The 21,367-nt window shown below is 54.3% G+C and overlaps 1 protein-coding gene across 1 annotated transcript in view; it reads left to right on the forward strand.

The window, feature by feature from the left end:
- Positions 1 to 21,367, forward strand: part of ERGIC1 (endoplasmic reticulum-golgi intermediate compartment 1) — a 91,869-nt gene that overhangs the window by 45,205 nt on the left and 25,297 nt on the right. The window contains exons 5-6 of the mRNA XM_040974653.1: positions 11,970 to 12,064; positions 14,969 to 15,093. Coding sequence (XP_040830587.1) covers positions 11,970 to 12,064; positions 14,969 to 15,093 — 220 coding nt within the window. The remainder of the gene's footprint in view (positions 1 to 11,969; positions 12,065 to 14,968; positions 15,094 to 21,367) is intronic.

Below are 21,367 nucleotides of genomic sequence, written 5' to 3' on the forward strand. Positions count from 1 at the left end.
TTTCCTAAAAGGGTCGTATACTTGGAGAAGAGAGTATCTTGGGGTGAGAGGAGGGGTGGCGCTCTTCCGTCTCCCTGTCCTTGGCAGCTGTCCACTTGGCCGGTGGGCCCTCTTGCCTCTGAGTCATGCCACGGTTGTTTGATGCTGGAGCTTCAGGCTTTCAGAGCAACAGGGGCCTCCTGCTTGCCAAGGGGGCGAGGGGGCTGACGTTGGAGTCCCCCAGCACTGAAGCCCAAATATGCTCACTTCTTTGGCCCACGCTTAGAGGGAGGAGATGGGATGTGGGTGGATTCAGTGTGGGCTTCCTGGCGGTCGTGACGCAGAGTTAATCGGCCCTAATTCCTAGAATCATGGAACACCAGGATAGCCGAGTCAGCGCCTCCGGGGCGTGTGTGTGTGTGTGTGTGTGTGTGTGTGTGTGTGTGTGTGTGTGTGTGTGTGTGTGTGTGTGTGTGTGTGACAGACACAGATGCCATCGGAATTATTCAGTCGCACTCCTCAGAGGTGGAATTCGACTCCAGGAGCTTCCTGCCCGCGGCACTTGGCCTGGGCCTTCCAAAATCCAGAAAGTCATCACAGACCTAGGCCCTGGCCACACCCCCAGCCCTACTCCATGCTGGGCTCTGCTTTTGCCATTCATGGAAAGCTCCTGGTTTCCCCCCTGTGCTGCCTCCCCCTCGGCCGGTGACTCTGGCTGGGGATGATGCCAGCCAGTGCTGTATCCTCATCACAGGAGAGGGACACTGAGGCCCAGAGAGGTACAGGGGCCTGCCTCTGGTCACACAGCAAAAACGTGACCCCAGAGTCTGCCTGGGTCCTAAGCCCACTGCTTCCACCTTCCCGTGCCACGCTGTCGGGTGTAGCTTCCCAACCCTTTGTTGGCCAGGGGCACATTGGCGCTTCCTGTCGCTCTAGTCCTGTCTTTAATCCTCCTGATACCCAGGCCCAGTGGCCCTCCACAGAGTCAAGGGGGAGCAGGGATGGGGGAAGCACTCCAGCCAAGACCTGGGGAGATGGGATGAGATCTCCCCAGACACTGCTCTGCTGCGGCCCCAGCCTTGCCCACAGAGCCTCTCTGGTTGTCTGCACTGCTGGCCAAGTGAGGGAAGGGAGACTGGGGTTACAGCTCCCTGCCAGCTCTGGATGACGTGTTGTCTGCTTCCCAAGACAACCCCCTCAGCCGTGTAGGGGTTGGAGAATGGATAGTGTACCCCTCCCCAACTGGGGACCAGTCTTGTGTCTCAGTCCAGCATTTTTCCCCCATGCATATTGAAGGCCTCAGCATCTTGCCAATCAGAGGTGGGAGCAGGGAGAGCAGCAAAGAGATCTAGATTGGCAGCACTGCACAGTACCTGCCGTGTCTCAGGCACCTGCTGGCCCCTGGAGAAGGGGCTGCTCTGCACAGCTGTGAGGTCCTGAGCCAGGGAGGAGGGGTACAAGTGTGGCAGCCCCAAGGCCCAGGCACCAAGCGTGAACAAAGGTCCCACGGCAGGAATGAGCTGCCATGTGAGGAGCAGAAGGAGGCTGCGGGGCGGCTGGAGAGACAGGTGTGGGAGATGCAGGAGTGAGAACACAGATGTGGGCTAGACCCTGTCTGTTGCAACACGTCAACGGGCTCTACCATTCCTGGGCCCTGGACTCCGGGAAGCAGGGCCAGGTCTGCGGATGGCACTGTGTGGGAGTGGTGATGAGCTGGGATGCCGGTGGTAGACACACGTGGCTCCAGGGCAGTGCACCTGTCCTTGCATTGAGAGGATTGGTTGTAGTATTACCTGTATCCCAATGATGATATTCCAGGCCCTTGTTCCCACATTATCAGAATGCCAAGCAGAGGCGTAAGTGAGGTTGTGCGCAAGTCACAGTAAATTTAAAGTGAGAGTGAGTGCACTTCACTCCAGAATGTGGGCAACCCACATGGAAAGATGCTCATCTCTCTCTCTTTTTTTTTTTAAGATTTATTTATTTTTATTGGAAAGGTGTATTTACAGAGAGAAGGATAAAGATCTTTCATCCATTGGTTCACGCCCCAAATGGCCCTGACAGCCAGAAGAGAGCCAATTCAAAGCCAGGATCTTCCTCCGGGTCTCCCATGTGGGTCCCAAGGCCCTGGGCCATCTTCCACTGCCCTCTCAAGCCACAAGCTATGTGGGAAATGGAATAGCCGGGACATGATTGGCACCCATATGGGACCCTGGAGGATGCAAAAAGAGGATTTAGCTACAAGGCTATCACACCAGCTCCCCCTTAAAGATAGTTTTATGGGCCTGGTGCGGTAGCCTAGTGGCTAAAGTTCTCGCCTTGCATACACTGGGATCCCATATGGGCACTGGTTCATGTCCCTGCTATTCTACTTCCCATCCAGCTTCCTGCCTGAGACTGGGAAAGCAATAGAGGATGGCCCAAACCCCTGGGACCCTGCATTCATATGGGAGGCCCGGAAGAGGTTCCTGGCTCTTGGCTTTGGATCAGCTCAGCTCTGGCCATTGTGACCACTTTGGGAGTGAACCAGCAGATGCAGGATCTTTCTGTATCCTTTTCTCTTTATATCTGCCTTTCTAATAAAATAAACAAATCTTTTTTTTTTTTAAAAAAAGCAATACACAAATGAGGTTCTTGGTCACAAGCACTAGAAACTGACAGGCTAATTTTAAAAGACAAAAGAAGATATATTTATTTATTTTAAAAAGAGTTACAGAGAGAGCAAGAGAAATAGAGAGAAAGATCTTCCATTTGCTGGTTCACTCTCCAGATGGCTGCAATGGCTGGAGATGAGCTGGACCAGAACCAGGAGCCAGGAGCTCCAGCCGGGTCTCCCATGTGGGTGTAGTTGGCTTAGCACTTGGGCCCAGGCACAGTAACAGGGTGGATTGAGAGTGGAGCAGCCAAGACTCAAACAGATGCTCACATGGAATGCCAGCACCACAGTGGAGGCTTTAACTCCTTTGCTACAGCACTGCCCCCCCCCAAATACCCACTTTCAGTGAACAGAATGTTGCCCATGAGGAGAGAGTCTGGGAGGAGAACAAAGAAGCACCAGGGGCCAGAAGCTAGAAGGCAAAAAGGGGCCCCTCTTAATATCTAATAGTCCCTATGATGGGGTAGCAAGTGGTACCCTAACTGAACAGGCAACCAGGGCGGAACGGGGGAGGCCTTCGGGGGTTTGCACCTCCACTGGAGCTTAACTTCCACGTAGCTGTTGTGACGTCGTTGTCTTCCTGGTGTAGGAGGAGCAGGTAATTCAACAGCAGAGTGGGCGTATTTGATTGACAGGGAAGTGGGTAGTGACGAAGTACAGCCAGACAGAAACTGCAAGAACATCTCATCTCCCTCCACGTCCACATCACCGGAACTTCACCCCATCCCTTTAGAGGTCCCCAAATCCGAGGATACTCAAGGCCCTTCTACAGAATGGCACGTGTTCTGTGTGCTGCGGGGTTGTCTCTCTGCAGACCGTAAACCGTCACGCGAGGGAGTCTCAGCCACCGACATGAGGCAGAGCCTACACAAATGGTTGCAAGTGGAATCTATGGGTGTGGAACACACAGATTTAGAAGCCCGGTGGTGCGTCCACTGGTGATGAGTCAAGGCAGCGGGCAGACAGAAAGAGGGCGCGGATGCAGGCATGGGATGCAAGGGTTTCACTGCCAGGTACTTCAGGTGGCACCTGCCGTACTTCAGGACCAGGGGTCCGTCTCTACCTGCATTTATTCACATCCTGCGTGTTCTCCACTAAACTCTACAAGGTGCGAAGGCTGTTCTCCCCAGACTGTTGGGGGGCCTTTGAAACGTTACCAGAGAGTGTGTACTGTGAAAACACGCTGTGTCCATCTCCCCTTTCTGCATGCAAATCAGTACATCTTCTAGTTCTGTCGTCCATGAACGCTTTAAAATCCCCTACCCCTCAGTGATTGTTAACTTCCCTGCCCCTTCCTGCACTCCGGCCCCTGCCTGCCCACCTTAGAGTTAAGAGTGGACCCCGAAGTGCCTCCCGCCAGCAGTGTGAGCCCATGGTTAGCCAGGGCCCTGAGGAGAGAGCTGTAGATACACATATTGTTGTTGTTTTTAAAGATATCTCTTTTGTTTATTTGAAAGACAGAGATGCACACCCAGGAAGATTTTCCATCTGTTGCTTCGCCCCATACCACCCCCCCCCCCAAAGCCTGCAATGGCCAGGCTCAGACAAGGTCAAAGCCAGCAACCAGAAGACACTGTAGGTCTCCCACATGGGTGACAGGGACCCCTGCTATCTCCCAGGGTACACATTAGCAGATTGGAAACAAGGAGTTAGAGCTCCAACCAGACACTCCAATCTAGAATGCTAGGACGAGGACGCGGTCTTCCGGAGCAGCCACCTAACCACCATGCCAAATGCTTGTCCTCATGTGCAAGTTTGGCTGTTAGAACTTGAGACTTGGGCCTGGTGCAATAGCATAGTGGTTAAAGTCCTCACCTTGAACGTACCAGGATCCCATATGGTCACCGGTTCAAATCCGGCAGCCCCACTTCCTATTCAGCTCCCTGCTTGTGACCTGGGGAAACAGTCGAGGACCGCCCAAAGCCTTGGGACCCTGCGCCCGCGTGAGAGACCTGGGAAAGGATCCTGGCTCCTGGCTTCAGATTGGCTCAGCTCCAGCCATTGTGGCCACTTGGGGAGTGAACCATCAGATGGAAGATCTTCCTCTCTGTCTCTCCTCCTCTCTGTATATCTGCCTTTCCCTTTCCCATAAAACTAAATAAATCAAGGGACCCTGTAGGTTTGGAAAGAACCTGAGGTGGCAGTTGTACTCCCCCCACCCCCCCAGCTGCCTTTGGCAGTTTTGTGACCACAGAGGGTCAGCATCCTGTCCCCTCCTCCCACCACTACCATGCGCTTGTAACTCCAAGGAAATGAAGTCACCGCTGGTTGGGTCAACATTGCCCCAGCCCCAACCTGTGGTTATCAGTGACATAAGAGGCTTATTCTGGCCTAGACCCAGAGGGAGGGAGGCCCCTTTGGGTGGCTTTGCTCCCACCTGGGGTCAGCCAGGCTGGGCAGGATTGTTGGCAATGGGCCCCATGGAGTGTTCTGAAACGCTCTATCTCCAGGGAGCCACCCCTCCTCTGGGAAGGTGGTCACAGAACGTTCCAGCCATTGCCTGTCCTCACCCTGACAGCTCTGCATAATCATTTACCCAGTGAGGCTTCATAATCATGAATCATGGTGACTGCAGCCTGTACCCGTCACCGATGGGCTAATACCACTCAGGTACTTTCCACGGTGATGCACAGGCAAGGACCACACGCCAGGTGTGCCTGCCCTGGCCAGCACCTTACACCGCTCGTCATCCTCACAACGGTCTTTGACATGGCTGGGGGAACTGAGGCAGCAGGAGACTGAGGAATCTATGTGAGGATGGCAATTCAGGGGAGCTGGGGTCACACCCAGAGGATGCTGGAAACCAACAGCAGACTGGGCCCTCCCCTACCAGCCTACCCTAACATAACACCCATCTCCATCTAGAACATTCTGGAGTCCTGGAACAGGGATCCTGCTGCTTTCTGATTTAGATATGCCTTCCTGGGGTGAGGTAGTTTAAACAGGTGGCACCCCAGGAGGTGGCAGCTTGGAGGTGACCTGGAATCAGGTGTCTTCACGCACTCCCCATGGCAGACCCAAGAGGGGGAAAGGCCAACAGCTGAGCCCAGCTTGAGGACAGGACTGGATGGAGCCTGATGGCCACATTAAGGGACATCAAGGGCCATCCCGCCCCCCCCCCCCCATTGTTCACTGTTGGAAGCCTGAAGGCTTCTAAGCAAGCCTCTTGTAAAGGTAGGTTTAGGGCATGGCTACCCCAAAGCATGGATCTGGGGAGGAGGCCCAAGAGGAGCAGGGGGTGGGCCGAGACCCAGCTGCTGGAGGTCCAGGGATACCTACTGCACGTCCACCTGCGTGGACGGGCTTCCTCCAAGGAATATCTAGATCTGAGATTCGAAAGTCAAGGCCACCTGTGTGCTTGCTGGGATGACCTACTTATCTCCCATCCTACTCTCACCCGGCCCCTCACTGTGGGCCTCACTGCCGCCCTGCCGCCGCCAGGGAGTACATTTCCATTCAATCACATAATTCGGCCCAGAGGTCAGCAACCTCAAGCAGGAATCTGAACTATTCAAGGGCTCTTCTAAAAAGTAAATAAAATCCTTTTCCATAGATGTCATCGGCCTCGCGCCGCAGCATAGCGATTACAAGATCCTCTGGCACATTCCACTGAAACCCCCACCCACCCGCAGCACCCAAACCTTTCTGTCTCTCTCCCTACAAGGCCACCCCACGCACACAGCCTGGGCCAACTGCTCCACAGCCTGGCGTTGCCTACCCACTCCTTGACCAGTGCACCCCGTCTGACCTATGAATGCCCCGTGCTTCCCAGGAGTACGGACTTATAGCACCCTCCTCTGTTCACATTCAGAAAGCCCCAGTCACTGCTGCCCACCTGGGTGTGGCAGGTCAGAGGTGACAGAGGCAGACTCGTGGGACGCAAAGGGAATAAGCCCCGACCACCTCCAGGTCCTGCTGCTTGCCCATGGCAGGGTTGGAGTACACCTGCAGATGATCAGTAAGAACAACGAAGCCTACCTCACAGGTCTGTTGGGGGCCACAAGGCCCTAGGCTTCTCAGCCATTCCTGTTCCAGCTAGAGAGTGTGAAGAGCGTGGCTCTGAGCCCCAGGTCTCAGGGTTCAAATCCTGCCTCCACCTCTCCCTGGCCAGTTGTCTTGTCCGAACCATTTCTCATTGAAATGAAAGCCCCGTATTCACCCCATGGTCCTTGGGACAGGTTGGGTACTCTGGACAAGGCGTCTCCCTGCTGTTGGAGTGCCCTGGGCAAATGCCAGCTGGGGGCAGTGCTAAGCACCTGATACCCTCTAGGGGGCTGTGAGGTGGGGGCTTTCCGAGCCCCACCTCTCCTCAGCTCCTTATGCATCAAGACAGCATGACCATGTCGAGGGCATCCATTGAGTACTTGCTGTATACTGAGAGTGCTCAGCACCCTTTTGTTCTCTTTCATCTTGTCAGCTACCCCTTGACACCTCCCTGCTTTACACCTGCCACTGGGAGGGCGGCGGGGGGGTGGGGGCGGCAGGGCAACAGGGCTGAGGCTGCTGGAGATGAAGCCCTGCGCCCAGGGTCAGTCATTCAGGAGGTGACAGGTCTGGGATTGAAACCCCCTGCCAATTGGCATGTCCCCCATCATGCTCTACATTCTTTACCAAGAATAGCTGTGGTAGGCCCTTGTGAGATGAGTGACACACGTCCATTGACACACGCATGTACTCACACATGCACACTCATACACAGGCATCACACACGCACTCAGCCTCGTGTGCCCTCACACCACACATGCATAGGCACTCGTGTAAACTCACATCACAGTGATACATACATACTCCTATATCATCCTACATACTTGCACTCCTGCCCTGGGCAGCCCAGAGCTTCCCCGCTTGTCCTCCAGTGTCCCCTGTGAAGTACTGGAACCCTGGCGCTGTTGCTTATCCTCCCACGTCCTCAGTGAGATGTGCATCATGGAGCATCACAGGCTAAGCCTGCAGACTTTTAGAACTTGTGCACCCGGACTCCTCAATGGAGACACGCTTGGACCATCTGCCCAGAGGTCCCCGGGGTCCTGTGACTGCCGTGGGTATGCTTCCGGAGTCACAGGAAAGCTGCTCCACTTTTCTTGAGTAAGGGAGCAGAGGCTTAGAGGTGAGGCTGCTTACCCCTGGATACCCCCGCTCCCGAGGAGCAGGGCCACATCTGGGTGGCCCTGGCCGTGGCCCCAGCCACTATTTACAGGAGGAATGACACACATACACCTCCCACCGCTTCCCGCAAGAATCACCGCCTGCAGGGAAACATGCGTATTTCTTCTAGTAGCCTGGTGGCTTTGAAAACCAGTTAAGCCCCAACCAATGAAGTCACTTAGTGAAGGTGGCCTTCCGAGGGGTGGCTGTGGGCAGGCGCCAGGCTGACCTCATCAGGCAGTGGCATGGGTGATTCAGCCATGTCTATCCCGCAGCCAGGGGACCTCAGGTGGGAGCATGGAGCAGCCGCTATTACATAACAAGTCTGGGGCATTCTGCCCTGGAGCCCAGTCTAGTCCAAAGACAGGAAGTATGCCTGGGAGGGGCCCCTGGGGCTTCACAGGTGCACTCACCTAGGTGTCACACCTGGGATTCACCTCGCTGTTGGCTGAGGTCACCTCCCCAGCATTGCTAGGGGTGACATCATTCCACAGTCCCCCAGCCTGGCCAGCTGGGAGAGGTGAGGAGCTTACAGAAGAGGCTAAGCCACTGGGCTCCAGCTCCAGGACCTTGGGTTAACCACGCAGACGGTCTGTGTTAAGACTAGGGTGGGAACTGGGGAGATTGTCCGATCTGCAGGGACAGCCAGTCCCTGGCATGCTGCTTGCCCTTCTCCCACTGCCTTGTCTGCTGTTGGGTGTTCCCTGTCTCCTGTCTGCACCCCCATTTCCTTCCCCCAGGCATTGAGAGCAGGGGAGGTTGTGGGAGCTATGAGACACTTGGAGTTCAGGGTTAAGACAGACCTGGTTAAGATTCTGGCTCCAACATCTCCTGTTGTATTTAAAGTAAGGGTCTGGGGGCTGGTGTTTGGCACAGCAGTTGACACGGCCTGGGGCAGCTCTCATCTCGAATTAGAGCACCTGGCTTTGGATTGGGGCTTCTGCTTCTCATTGCAGCATCCTGATCGTGCATTCTCCAGGAGGCAGCAGGGGATGGTGTGAGTCATTGGGGTTCCTCACACTCAACCTGGGGGGCTTGAATTGAGTCCCTGGCTCCCCAGCCCTGGCACCAGCACAGCACCAGCTGCTGCTAGCATTGGGGTAGTGGAATAGTAGACGGGAGAGCTCTCCCATCCCTGTCAAGCAAAGAAATAAAAACTAAAACATAAAGTGAGCATCAGGGCACTTTCCTAGGAGCAGATGGTACCATATAAAAGCACACAGTTGGCCTTCTCAGATAGCACCCCCGCTCAAACACACAGACCCCTTAAAGGACTGGGCTTCAGTCTTCTGAAGGCTAAGTCACATCTTGTGTTTCTAGGAGCACCCACAGAGACCCCAGGAGGAAGCATCCCTGTCTGTCTGATGAATGCCTCCATTCCCGGTTAACCATACCAACCATGTTCCCCCAGATTGTCTGACCGATTGGATTATTTGAAAGAGAGAGACAGAGGTATACCATCCACTGGTTCACTTCCCATCGATGATCATAATTGGAGTTGGGCCAGGGCAACATGGACCCCAGGTCTTGAGCTTTCATTGCTGCCTCCAAATGCACCTGTTTAGCAGGAAGCTGGATCCCAAGCAGAGAAGCTCGGGGCACAGACCCAACACTGGTTGGCGTGGGATGCTAGTGTCTTACCTGCTGTGCCCAGTGCTTCCCCGCCCCCCTGTACAGCTGTGGGAGGGACCCCAGAGGTGTAATAAACTGTATTTTCAGTTAGCAGATCAACATTGGTCAATTTATGGGGGTATAGTGTGATATCTCAGGACAGGTAAACATGGGGGAATATACAACCAGGCTACACTTCTTGCCTGAAAACTAAAATCCTCGGTTCCCACTCATTTGGCAGACACCATTCTGCATGGCAGAGCATCTGCCTATCCTTTTCCTTGTGTAGTCATGATTTTGTACTTGTTGGCCAGTCTTCCCCTGTGTCTGTCCTCCCCAAGTGACACAGCCCCAGTCCCACCATCTCTAGCAGTTTCCCAGTGAGGAGCCACCAGTAGGTTCCGATGCAGCTGTCCCCAGCCACCAGGCAGTTCTTCAGGCATGTCCCCTGGACCCTTCAGCCTGACACAGCCCTTGGAGCCGAGTGTCGTTCTCCCCACATCAGTCCTGCACCTGTCTCTTGCAGGGGGCTCCCAGCTCAACATACAGGGGTCTAGACAAAAGCATGGCTACCCTCAGACTGCCCCGTATGTGTATGGTCCATCAGCAAGTCCTGTTTGCCCCAAACGTGTCCTACATCCCAGCTTTCCTCTTCATCTTCACTGCACTCAGTCCAGGCCAGCACCATCTCCCACCTGCACCCCACCAGGCATGGCCTCCCTGTCCCAGGTGGCCCCTGCAGCTGGTCCTTGGAACCATGCAGGTATGACCTTGTGGCTGTCCTCAGCATCCTCCCACTCTGAATGCATCACCACACAGCCAGGGTGGCCTGTGTCTAGTTCGCTGTGTGAGCCAGGACAGCGGCTCTCCACGCCCGGAGCCCATGCTTGTCTCCTGAGCATCATCCTGGCAGTCACCCCAGGGTCCACCGTCCAAGCACTCAGTGTTGTTGGTGGCCGCATGTTTACTTAGGAAGTGAATGATGTCTGCTTCTCGTGTCTGTAAGCCTGATGGAGGCAGAAACCGCATCTGTCTGGCCCAGGGACGTTTCTAGTACCCGATGAGTAGTCAGTGCCCAATAAGTGTTTGTTGAGCAAATGCATGTGGCTGTCACATCCCGACATGCTGCTGCTGTCCCTGACGGCCAGGGGACATGGCTGTCTGTGGGTTGGACCGTACTTCTTGCTGTTTTAGTCAACAAAACAATCACTGAGTTTTCTCTGTCCCTGCAGCTACTGTGACCATATAACTTTATTTATATATATATTGAAGAGTTACAGAATCATTTCCAGAGTCATTCTCAAAATAACCACAATAAGTAGGGCTGAACCAGGCTAAAGCCAGGAGCTCCATTTGGATCTCCCGCATGGGTATAGGGGTCCAAGGACTTGAACCATCTTCTGCTGCTTTTCCCAGGCCATTAGCAGGAAGCTGGATCAGAGGTGGAGCAGCCAGGACACGCACCAGCACCCGTAGAGATGTCTGCATCACAAGTGGAGATTGAACAAGCTGCATCCCAACACCAGCCCCAGACTGTGCAGCTTTAGTTGGAACTTGACGAATGTGACCGCACTGGGGTTGTCTAGGAGGGGAGACGGTCATGGGTAATCTAGATGAGCCAAGGAAATCACCCCAAGAGCTGGGGGTCAGCGTTGTGGTGCAGGAGGTAAAGCTGCTACCCATAAAGCCAGCATCCCAAATGAGTGCCCAACTGGGCCTCAGCTGTTCCATTTCCAATCTAGCTTATTGTTGAAGTGCCTGGGAAAACAGCAGAGGATGGCCCAAATGCTTGGGTTCTGCCAGTCACAAAAGAGACCCAGATGGAGTTCCAGGCTCCTGCCTTTGGTCTGGCTCAGCCCTGGCTATTGTAGCCATTTGGAGATTGAACCAACAAATGGAAGGTCTCTAACTTTCAAATAAATAAAAGAAAGGAGGAGAGAGGGGGGCCTTGAATCTAGGTGACAGCAAGAAAGCAGAAGGAATTCTGCCCTGGCACCCATGCAAGGAACAAAGCCCTGCAGACCCATTTTCACCTTAACCTCTGAAAGCCAAAGAAGCTGAGTATTTTGGACACTGGAGGCTGGGTGGTGATTTGGCACAGCAGCCACTGGACATTAGCATGGGGGTGTGGGCTTGTCTTACACTCAGGCCCCAGCCCAAGGGCTTTGTAGGGATGAGTACCAAGGAATTTCTGACCTCCCAGCCAGCTCAGCAGAATCTCAAGACTGGAGGCTGTGGATACTGTGTGTCCACAACCTCCATTTCTCATTGTAGTATTCAAAGCACCCCGTTTTCTGGGGGATACTCTCATTACTTAATGAAGAGTGTCACGGAGCTGAACATAGGATGTGCCAGAAAACTGAAGTTTGAACTTGAATCTATCTGACTCCAAGCAATGTCCCCTTGCCAGTGTCCACCTGCTCCTCAACTGCCCTGTCCTGAGTGAACTGGGAGGCTTTGCTGTGCAGGCTCTGCCAGGTCAGAGGTCAGGGTTGATCAACACTTTTGGGCTACACCCTGCAATTGGGGATCGCTGTTCCCGTCTCAACCATGTCTCTTGTACTTGTGTCTCCTTCAGTGTGAACGAGCTGTACGTCGATGACCCAGACAAGGACAGTGGGGGAAAAATTGACGTCAGCCTGAACATCAGTTTGCCCAATTTGCATTGTGAACGTGAGTACCCTCCAGGCAGCTCTCCCCCAACTCCCTGCTTCAGCAAGATGTCTTCTCTGGGCAGCTGGGTGTGTGACCATGCCGTAGGATGTCTGGCCAGGCCAGGTGAGCAGGGCAAGCTGCATCAGCATTGCAAGCGAGCCCCTCACTATTTCTGGAAGCGAGTGTGATCTATCGTGCATGTCCCTGGAGGTTTTCTATACGTTAAACATAGAACACACTATGTCTAGGGATCACCACTGGAGAGCCAGAGGTGAAGGGTGTCTCTTGGCAGCAGAACCCAAGTCTCCTGTGCAGGTGATTGGCTGTGAGGAGTGGGCTCTAAGGGAGTCCAGGGTGTGTTCAGCTGATGTCCAGTGTTAGCCAGGTGGCACGGGACTCTGCAGTATCAATGACAACCATCAGCTTGGTTCCACCCAGCAGCAATGGGGCCAGTCTCTTAGACCCACGGCACTGGCTAACAACAAAAGGTGCCAGGTGCCGGCGTGTTGGGAATCACGTGACCTCCCCAGCCGCTCAAAGCTGGGGGGCTTGGAGTCAGCCAAGTTGTCAGGAGCAGGGCACAGTGCTGAGCCGCCAACAGCCGGCACCTGCAACAGCCAGCTGGGTTTGGCACTGTGAGCCCCAGGAATGAGGCAAGTTCTGAGAGTGTCTGTTTTAGGAAAAAGACAGGAAACTTGGCATTCCACTTTACTCTTGACTTTTTGTTTTAGCCAAGAGAATGGATTTGTTTTTACTTCTGTGATGCAGTCTGATTGTTGAGTCACCTCTGGCCTCCTGTGTGACCCCTGCTTAGGTGACCTTAGAGCCTCGGTCTCCTCACCTACAGAATGGACTTAGTAACACCTGTTGATTGAGAGCATCAGGGAAAATCCAATGGGGTGGTTTCTGGACGTGTTAGTGAGTGGACACTGGTCCCTCCCCAGCAAAGGACATAGAACAGAACACTGGCTGGGGCCTGCAGCTCAAGGCAGGGAGAGGCTCCATCCTGCTCCCACTGCTGGCGAGAATTGACTCCCAGATAGGAATCTACACAGCGCACCCCAGACTAGACAGACAACCTGATGGACTGGGTCAGTTGTAGTTATTTTGGTTTTGGGAGTTTGAAAAAAAAAAAATGACTTCACCTGGCTGACTCACTGTTGGACTGTGTCTCTGGGACGAGGGAAATCTTAAGCCAGGGGGTTGGAACCTGTTGGGGGCAGAAGAGGGAAGGGATATGGTCGCAGGATCTGTCTGGGCTTCAGGCGGCAGCCTCCTCACGTCCGTACATCTCTGCCCCACTGCCCACATGCCCTGCCAGCCTGGGAACGCCGGCAGCTCCCACCAGAGCCCAGCATCCCCTTACCACCCCCGACCAGCTTCTTTTTTTTTCAACAAAGAGCTTCCCATTTGTACTACCGAAGAAAGTGCTTGTTCATCACGGGGGCCCCAGAAAACTCAGCCTTGGAGAAAAGAGAGTCCCTGCCGTCCCACCCTGGCGACAGTGTCTGTTGACACGGTGACATCATCCTGTCCAAACACGGCTGAGCTCATGCGCCACGGAGGCTCTCACATCCTCTGCTTTTAAAAATAATATTCTTAATGACACAACTGATACGGGAATATATTTTTATTTTCTTAAAAAAAAAATGGCATGCCTTCAAAATACAAAACACATAAAGAAAAAAGTTCCTAGGCAGTGAAGGAGCCTTCTGGCTGTTTCCTTTCAGTCGTTCCCAGCATGCTGTCCTCCCTGCCCACCCCCACATGTGTGCAGGAATTCCAAACCCCCACAGTCAGCCACCTGCAGGGCGAACGTAACTGTGTGTGTTCTGATTCCCTAAATAGCATGGCAGAGCCAGCGTGTTCATGGCTTCTGTGTTGTGGGTGATGAGTTCTCGGGGATGAAGAGTGGGCAGGAGGATATACTGAGGTGTGGTACATGACACCTCCCAACCATCTCTTGGAAGGGGCATGAACAAGCTCCCCGGTGTCAGCCCACGCTCCTGCGTCTCTTAGCCTCAAGGGCGCCGTGCCCCAGTTCCCTCCAGGGAGGGCAAGGCCAGCAGTATTCATGTCAGTTCTTTCTATGGGGCTGTCCACATGTCCCAAGAACCCCTACAATGGACCAAGGCCATTCCGGTGTTCTAGAACCCACCACCCCATCCCCCCCCATGGTTGAGGCAGATGAGGAGACTGAGGCACAGAGAGGCATGGTGAGTTGCCGAGGCCTCGGGGCTGCCCTGCCCACCTCCCCCCCCCCGTGTGTGTGTGTGTGTGTGTGTGGGTGTGAGTGTGTGTGTATGTGTGTGTGTGTGTGTGTGTGTGTGTGTGTGTGTGTGTGTGTGGGGGTGGGTGGAGGGGACTCCTTTTCTACACCTGCATCTGGTGGTCACTGGTTCAGATGACATTGCTTGTGGTGGGCCAGCCTTGAGCATGCATACTCATACTTGGAAGCAGCCACATCACATTCCCTCCCTGGGACACATCTTCACTCCTGGGTCTTCCACAGGGGTGCAGGTGACAGGTTAACTAGTTGTTTTCACAGTGCCAGCCCCTCTCAGGCCCAATTATTAGAGAAAAAGACTAAGGCATTGGGAGTTTTCAGTACGTGAGCCAAGATCACAGGCAGAGCTGGTAAAATAGACTCTGGATTCAGTCAGCGTTCCTCTCTTAAGCCCTCCTGTGCACCGCCCCTCATATTCAGCACCCTGTGGCCCCACAGCCACAGCTGCCCCCAGCTCTGCCACCCCTCCTGCTTTCCAGCTACAGTGGGCGACAGGAGCTGTGGGGACATTCAGGAGTGGGGGAGTGGATTGCTCCCTGTCACCAGAGCCTCCCCGTCCGTGACTTTGGGGATGAATGCCCCTCGCCCTGCTTTCCAGAATGTGTGTGACCGTCGACTCTCATCCCCTCCCACAGTGGTCGGGCTCGACATCCAGGATGAGATGGGCAGGCACGAGGTGGGCCACATTGACAACTCCATGAAGATCCCTCTGAACAATGGAGCAGGCTGCCGCTTCGAGGGCCAGTTCAGCATCAACAAGGTAGGGAGACATTGCCAGGCCTCGTGTGCTCCCCATGTCCCGCCCTGAGCAATGAATGCTCCAACTTGGAAGGGGCTCCCCTTCTCCTTGGTGGACAATAAGGAGACCTGGAATGGCAACCCTGAGCCCCGGCTCCGCCCCTGTGACTGGCAACACCCAGATGATCCTCATCCTCATTTCACACCTTTATTTATTGGGTTTTTTTTTTAAGTTTTATTTATTTTCATTGGAAAGGCAGATTTACAGAGAGAAAGAGAGTCAGAAAGATCTATCCACTGATTCATGCCCCAAGTGGCCACAATATCCAGACCTCAGCTGATCCAGGGCCAGGAGCTTCTTCCAGGTCTCCTACATGATTGCAGGGTCCCAAGGCCTTGGACCATCCTCAACTGCTTTGCCAGGCTATAAGCAGGGATGGGAAGTGGAATAGCTGGGACACAAACCGGTGCCCGTATGGGATCCCTACATGTGCAGGGTGAGGATTCAACTACTGAGCCATCATGCCGGGCCCAGGTTTCATACCTTTTGGTTGAGGCTGTGAAGATAGCAATAAAATGATGACCCGTTCCTCCTTGCCCCCCAGACTTTACAAGGATAAAGAAGCCAGCGCTGTCCTGGAGTGCCTCTTCCTTTCCAGGCTGCGTTTTAGGCCTGGGGGCAGTGCAGTGAATGGAGGAGCAACTGTTGCAGGTTGGTGGGACTTGCATTGTCACAGAAGGTGACAGCCAACCTGGAAGGAGCATTTCAGAGGGTACCTAGTGCAGCTGCGAGGGCAGTGTGAGAAAGGCAGTGCTGGGAAGTGCCGTGTCCACTCAGAAGGACCGTTACCATTTGGGTGTCACTGTTGTTTGACAGTGGACCTCAGGCTGCCAGTGCAGGGGGCCTGGAATGGCAGTGACGCCCTGATGGGAGCCACTGACCCTTCCCAGCTCCACCCCCTGCGGGAGCATCCTATCACCCTTGTGATGCTAGACTCAGAAAGGCTGAATGTCTTACCTGAGATCACACAGCAGTCCCCAGTCCCCACAGCACGCCTTGCCACTCTGAGCCAGGCTAAGCCCCTGACCACTTCCAGCCAGGCTGAACCCCTGACCACTCCCAACTAGGCAGACCCCCTTGCCACTTCAAGCCAGGCTAAGCCCCTGACCACTCCCAGCCATGCTGAGCCCCAGGCCATTCCTAGCCTGGCTGAGCTCCAGTCCACTCCTGGCTTCTGCTGGCCCGCATGCCAGCTCGTGTTGAGAACATCCTCCCCTGGAGCCCGAGCTTCCACGCTCACTGGCCATGTGCAACCCAAGGAGAAGTTGTATTTGTCGGTCCACATGGAAATACACCAGGGAGCCAACACCAAGAGACCATGAGGCTCTGGAAGCCCTGAGCCACACTGGATGCACTCCCTGGTGACAGTGACCTGGCACTGAGGAGCAGTGACCTCTGGCCAGGGTGTGTGCCCAGCCGTGCACGTCTTCGGCAGTAACCTAGGCTTACGTGTTGATGAAACACCAAGTGTGAGGGCCTTGAAGACTTGGAACAGGGAAAAACACATCTGCTACATTTGATGTGATAAGTGAGTCCTTAGGCAGCCCAAGACCAGGGTAGGAGGCAGTTTGGGAAAGAGGGTGGCTCTTTGTGCAAATTTGCTACTCACAGGGTCTAGGTCTAGGCTAGGCCGAAGATAGGAGCCGGAAAACCCATCCTGGTCTCCCCTGTGGCTGGCAGGTACCCAGGCACTTGAGCCATCTTCTGGTGCCTTTCTCAAGAGCATCAGCAGGAAGCTGGATCAAAAACGGGGCAGCCAGGACCCAATACGGGATGCCTGCATCCCAGGCAGCGGCTTAGGCTTAACTTGCCGTGCCATGATGCCAGCTCCATTCTCTGAGGCTTTTAAGCAGGGGAGGCCATGTCCTGAGAACCAAGCTTTAAAACTGTACTCTCCATTAGTCACAACAGGTTATTTTAATTCACATTGGGTAAAGTTCAGTAAAACGTAAAACTCAGTCCCTCAGTAGCCACGTAGCCAATGCCAGGCAGCCACCCCTGGTTCCCAGCACGGAGCCAGCGTGTCTCTCTCCTCAGAGAGTACTGTGCTGGACAGCACATCCTAGAGAGGTCCCTCTGGCTACTGCATGCTGGGGAGCAGAGACCATGCCATGGGAGGCAGGATCCAATCAGGAATGGGAAGTCCGTAGTACTCAGTGATGCACTGGGTACAGATTGGGGATGAGAGCCATCCCAGAGTTCCCTCTAGCCAGGAAGATGGCCTGGTTCTTGGATATGACCCACACAGGACGTAGGTGGGGTTGAGCATCAGCTTGGGTCTGGCGTCATCTGGAGACTCCTGGCAGTGCCTCCACAGAGATGTGAATGGGTGGAGGTGGGACAAGAGCGTCAGGAGCTCAGAGGAGTCCGGGACTACACCTGTCATCATGGAGCCTGGGTCCGTGGAGTCGCTGAAAGTGGGGCCCCCAAACCAGCAGCATCAATAACCCTCAGTTTCCCCACTCCCAGGAACTCACCAATTCTCAGACCCCATTCTGACTCCTCTCCCCAAGTTCTGATGCCAAAGCAGTCTGAAGATTGGCAGTCAAAGCGGAATGCCTAGAGACAGTGCAATGCCTTTTGCTAAAACTGGGGTTCACATGGGCCCAGCACAGAGACCTGGTAGCTAAATCCTCACATTGCACATTTTGGGGTTCCATATGGGCATCAGTGTGAGTCCCAGCAGTCCTGCTTCATGTCCAGCTCCCTGCTTGTGGCCTGAGTGGAGGATGACCTGGGGCCTTGGGACCCTGCACCCAGGTGGAAGACAGAAGAAGCTTCTGCTTCCCGGCTTCAGATCAGCTCTGCTCCGGCTGTTGCAGCCACTTGGGGAGTGAATCAGTGATGAAAGGCCTTTCTTTTTGATTCTCCTCCTCCTTATAAATCTGATTTTCCAATAAAAATTTTAAAATAAATAAATGGGGTCCATAGACTCTGCTAAGAGTGCCTGAACCTAGATGAAAGAAAAAAAAAAATCCCAGGTGCATTTTTAAGAAGATCTGTCTCAGATCCAGCATCCTCTTCAACAGTGAGCAGAGGCTGGAGGCCACCACGGCCACAGCCATGCCAAGGGCTGGGGTTGCCATTGTCACAGGCAGCCTCTGTGCAACATTTGTGCGTGGGCCATGTTCTTGGAAGCATTACGGCTGAAGCTTGCTCAAGGGTGTTTTAATATCTTCATTATGGCTGAGACACTGTTTCTTCCTGCCACCATCCTGTGCATTTCAGGCATTAAAAACATTTTACACTGTAACAGTGTTGGTTTCATCAGACTGGCAAAGAGTCGTCCTTGGCAGAAAAGCCGTGAAGAACCTAAGCTCTCAAGAGAAGTGCGCTTGGAGGGCTGGTTTCCAGAGCATCTTAGCGTTTCTGGACCAGGAAGTTGGAGCAGGGAGAACTCTGGGGAAACTCACACTGGCACAAGCAGAAGGTGTTGTACAGACAGAGGGAACAAGGGCTAGGCAGGCATTGGCATCCGGATGAGGACATGTCCCAAAGTGGGGGACAGATGGTGCCACGGCAGGGCCCCGAGCTCTGTGTTGCAGAGGGAGAGTCAGGGAAGACGAGAAATGGGGAAGAACTGAGGCTGCCATGGAGCTCCGGCCTTGGGAAGCAAGGCACAAGTGACCGCAGGGCAGAAGGCAGGTGTCTGGGTGTGCTTGGTGGCGCCGGGTCCTGGTTCTGCTCGGATGTTCTTGCCAACCCATCCCCTTAAGGTGCTGCTGCTCACCCAAAGGTCTCATGGGGTAAGCACTGGCTCGACCCTGCTCCACCTGCTGCTGCCACCTTCTCCAGGCCTGTGTTTCTACGCTGAGCCATACCCCCATGCCATCAAGTGTGTCCTGGGCACTTGGTACCTAGAAGCAGTAGTGGGGTCACAGTCCACACATAGGCCAACAAGTCAAGGCACAAACAATGTGACAGGTGCAGCCATGAGACTCTGAAGTGGATGTCCTGGTAGAAAAGAAAGCCCGAGAGAGAGAAAGAGAGAGTTGTAAGATAAAGTTGTAAGGGAAGACCTGTGGAGGGCACCTGTGGGAAGTTGATAGGCACACATGCACAAATTTGAGAACTCCTCCAGAGAGGTATGACCTCTGAGATACAAAAAAGAAAAAATCACACGCACTCCCCAAACAGTGAGCAATAAGATCTGTGTTTATTCAGGTCTTGATGTCCAGAGGCCAGGATGGCGACTAGGAGACAGCCCAGCTACTACCACTCACCTCCTTCTTTGCAAACTCTTCTTTGCAAACTCTTGAGGCCGCAGCCTGCTCTCCTTCCATGGGCGGTGTCGGGGCCCCTAGCAGGCTCAGTGCCTGCTCCTGCTCTGACAGCCAGAGCTCCGGGTGATCTGGCTTCTCCAAACCTCAGTGTCCTAGCCTGTGTAATGGGAATGCCTCACAGGTTGTGGGGCAGGGACAGATTAAAATACATGAGGCACTAAATGCAACAGGGACTGGATAGGCACTGGAACAGTCCATTCATAGGATCTCATCAGGTGGCATCCATTGTCACCTGCACATAAGTCCAGTCCTGTCAAAGGGCCAGGGTCCTCCAAACAGGCCCTCCCGTCACAGCTGCCAGCCAGCCCTGTGACCCTTGTTGACCCTCACAACAGCCCTGGGGAGCCTGAAGCACTGGTGCTGAAGTTCAAGGTGACACAGGCTGAAGAGCCTGAGCACCTGTGGCTGCTGTTTCCAACACCTAAGTCACCTAGACACCAGGACACAGCCAGGCTACCCTGTTGGCGGGCATGGACAGGAGCCCAACAGTCCACCCCCTCTCCTCTTTAACCATTCGTTTCTCTCTCTCAGCAACTGCCCCCAGTGAGGGTTGCTCAGGGAGGAAGCCAGTGGTGAGACCATGCACTGTGCTGACCCTACCAGCACCCACCCACCCCGTCGGGCTTACACCTGCCCATCCATCAAGAAGCTGGCTGGCAGCCAGGTGTCAGGGTTCCCATGTTTGGAACTGCAGTGGCACACTGTGACCCCTCTTAGTCACCCCAGGAGCTTGGCAGACTGGAAGGGGGAGGGAGCAGGCTGGCACAGCACCTGCCCTCCAGCCATATATTTTTAAAATCGGGACAGAGATGCTGACGCAGGTTCCTAAGTCACACAGGCTCTCAAACTGTCGTCTTTGCCGTCTTGGTCCCCAGTGGGTGCCGGTATGACTCAGCCACCTGTGATGGCTTCAGTGTGTAGCCGGAGCGGGTGACTGAGTCACAGCCTTGCGGGCTGCAGCCAACAGCCAGCAGGTGCTCGAGGGACCGAGCTCCAGGCACACTGCACCTTGGAGCTGTATTAGGTCCAGGCCCCTACTCCCAGGGCTGAAGTCTACCCATGGCCCTGCGGAGAAGTCTGGGAATTCCTATGGTGGGGTTTTACTTACGGGAGTAGCAGTTTTTCTTGTAAGGGTGGTAGGCAACACAATGTGGGTTCCACCCACCTTATAGGAACCGGCTATTTTTTAATCCTGGTGGAGATGAAGTTCAACTTGTTTTCAACACGCTGGGCCCTTCTCCCCCATGGGTTGCCAGCATCTATGTCATTCTCTCTTTGGAAAGAGCCTCATCTGTCTGCTGTGATACCAGCATCCTGCAAACCTGACCCTGTAGTACCAGCTGCCGGCCGTCACCTCAGTTCAGTCCTCGCCATGACCTTGGGTTACAGCCCCCATTTCCTAATGGGGAAAGGAAATCAAGGTGCATAATGGTTGTTCACCTTGCCTTGGGCCCCTAAGCCAGGTAATAGGGCTGTACTGGAATTTGATGCTGTCTGTCGGGAGATCTTGCCAAGCTATCTCTCTTCCCAAGCTGTCTGTCTTCCCAAGACCCTCGTGAGCTGTGCCCTTCACTCTGATAACCCACCAAGGGCTCGCTGAAGCTGTGGCCACCATCTGTTGACTTGATGCCTCTGGTGTCAGTGGGGAACCTGAACACAGCAGAGTGCCTAGGGAGAGTCCTCCCCATGGCGCTTGGAACCCACGCACACGATGCAGCTTAGGTGACCTTGCCGAGTCAGAGTTAAACCCTGGGTGGACCGGGGTGTCTTTGGGGTGATATTCAGCAAACGACCCCACCTCCCTTTGTCCCTGTTTCCTGCTATTCTGGAATCAACAGTACAAAGCTTTCCTCATCCCCCACACCCACACACTGGGTGACTTCTGATCTCCACTCCTGTTCACGGTGAGCCCTCAGCTCCGTTACCTGGAAGCCCTCCCTACATGCATCCAA

The sequence above is a fragment of the Ochotona curzoniae genome, unplaced genomic scaffold, assembly GCF_017591425.1.
Source record: "Ochotona curzoniae isolate NIBS_2020 unplaced genomic scaffold, NIBS_Ocur_1.0 contig_1, whole genome shotgun sequence".
Lineage (NCBI taxonomy): Eukaryota > Metazoa > Chordata > Mammalia > Lagomorpha > Ochotonidae > Ochotona > Ochotona curzoniae.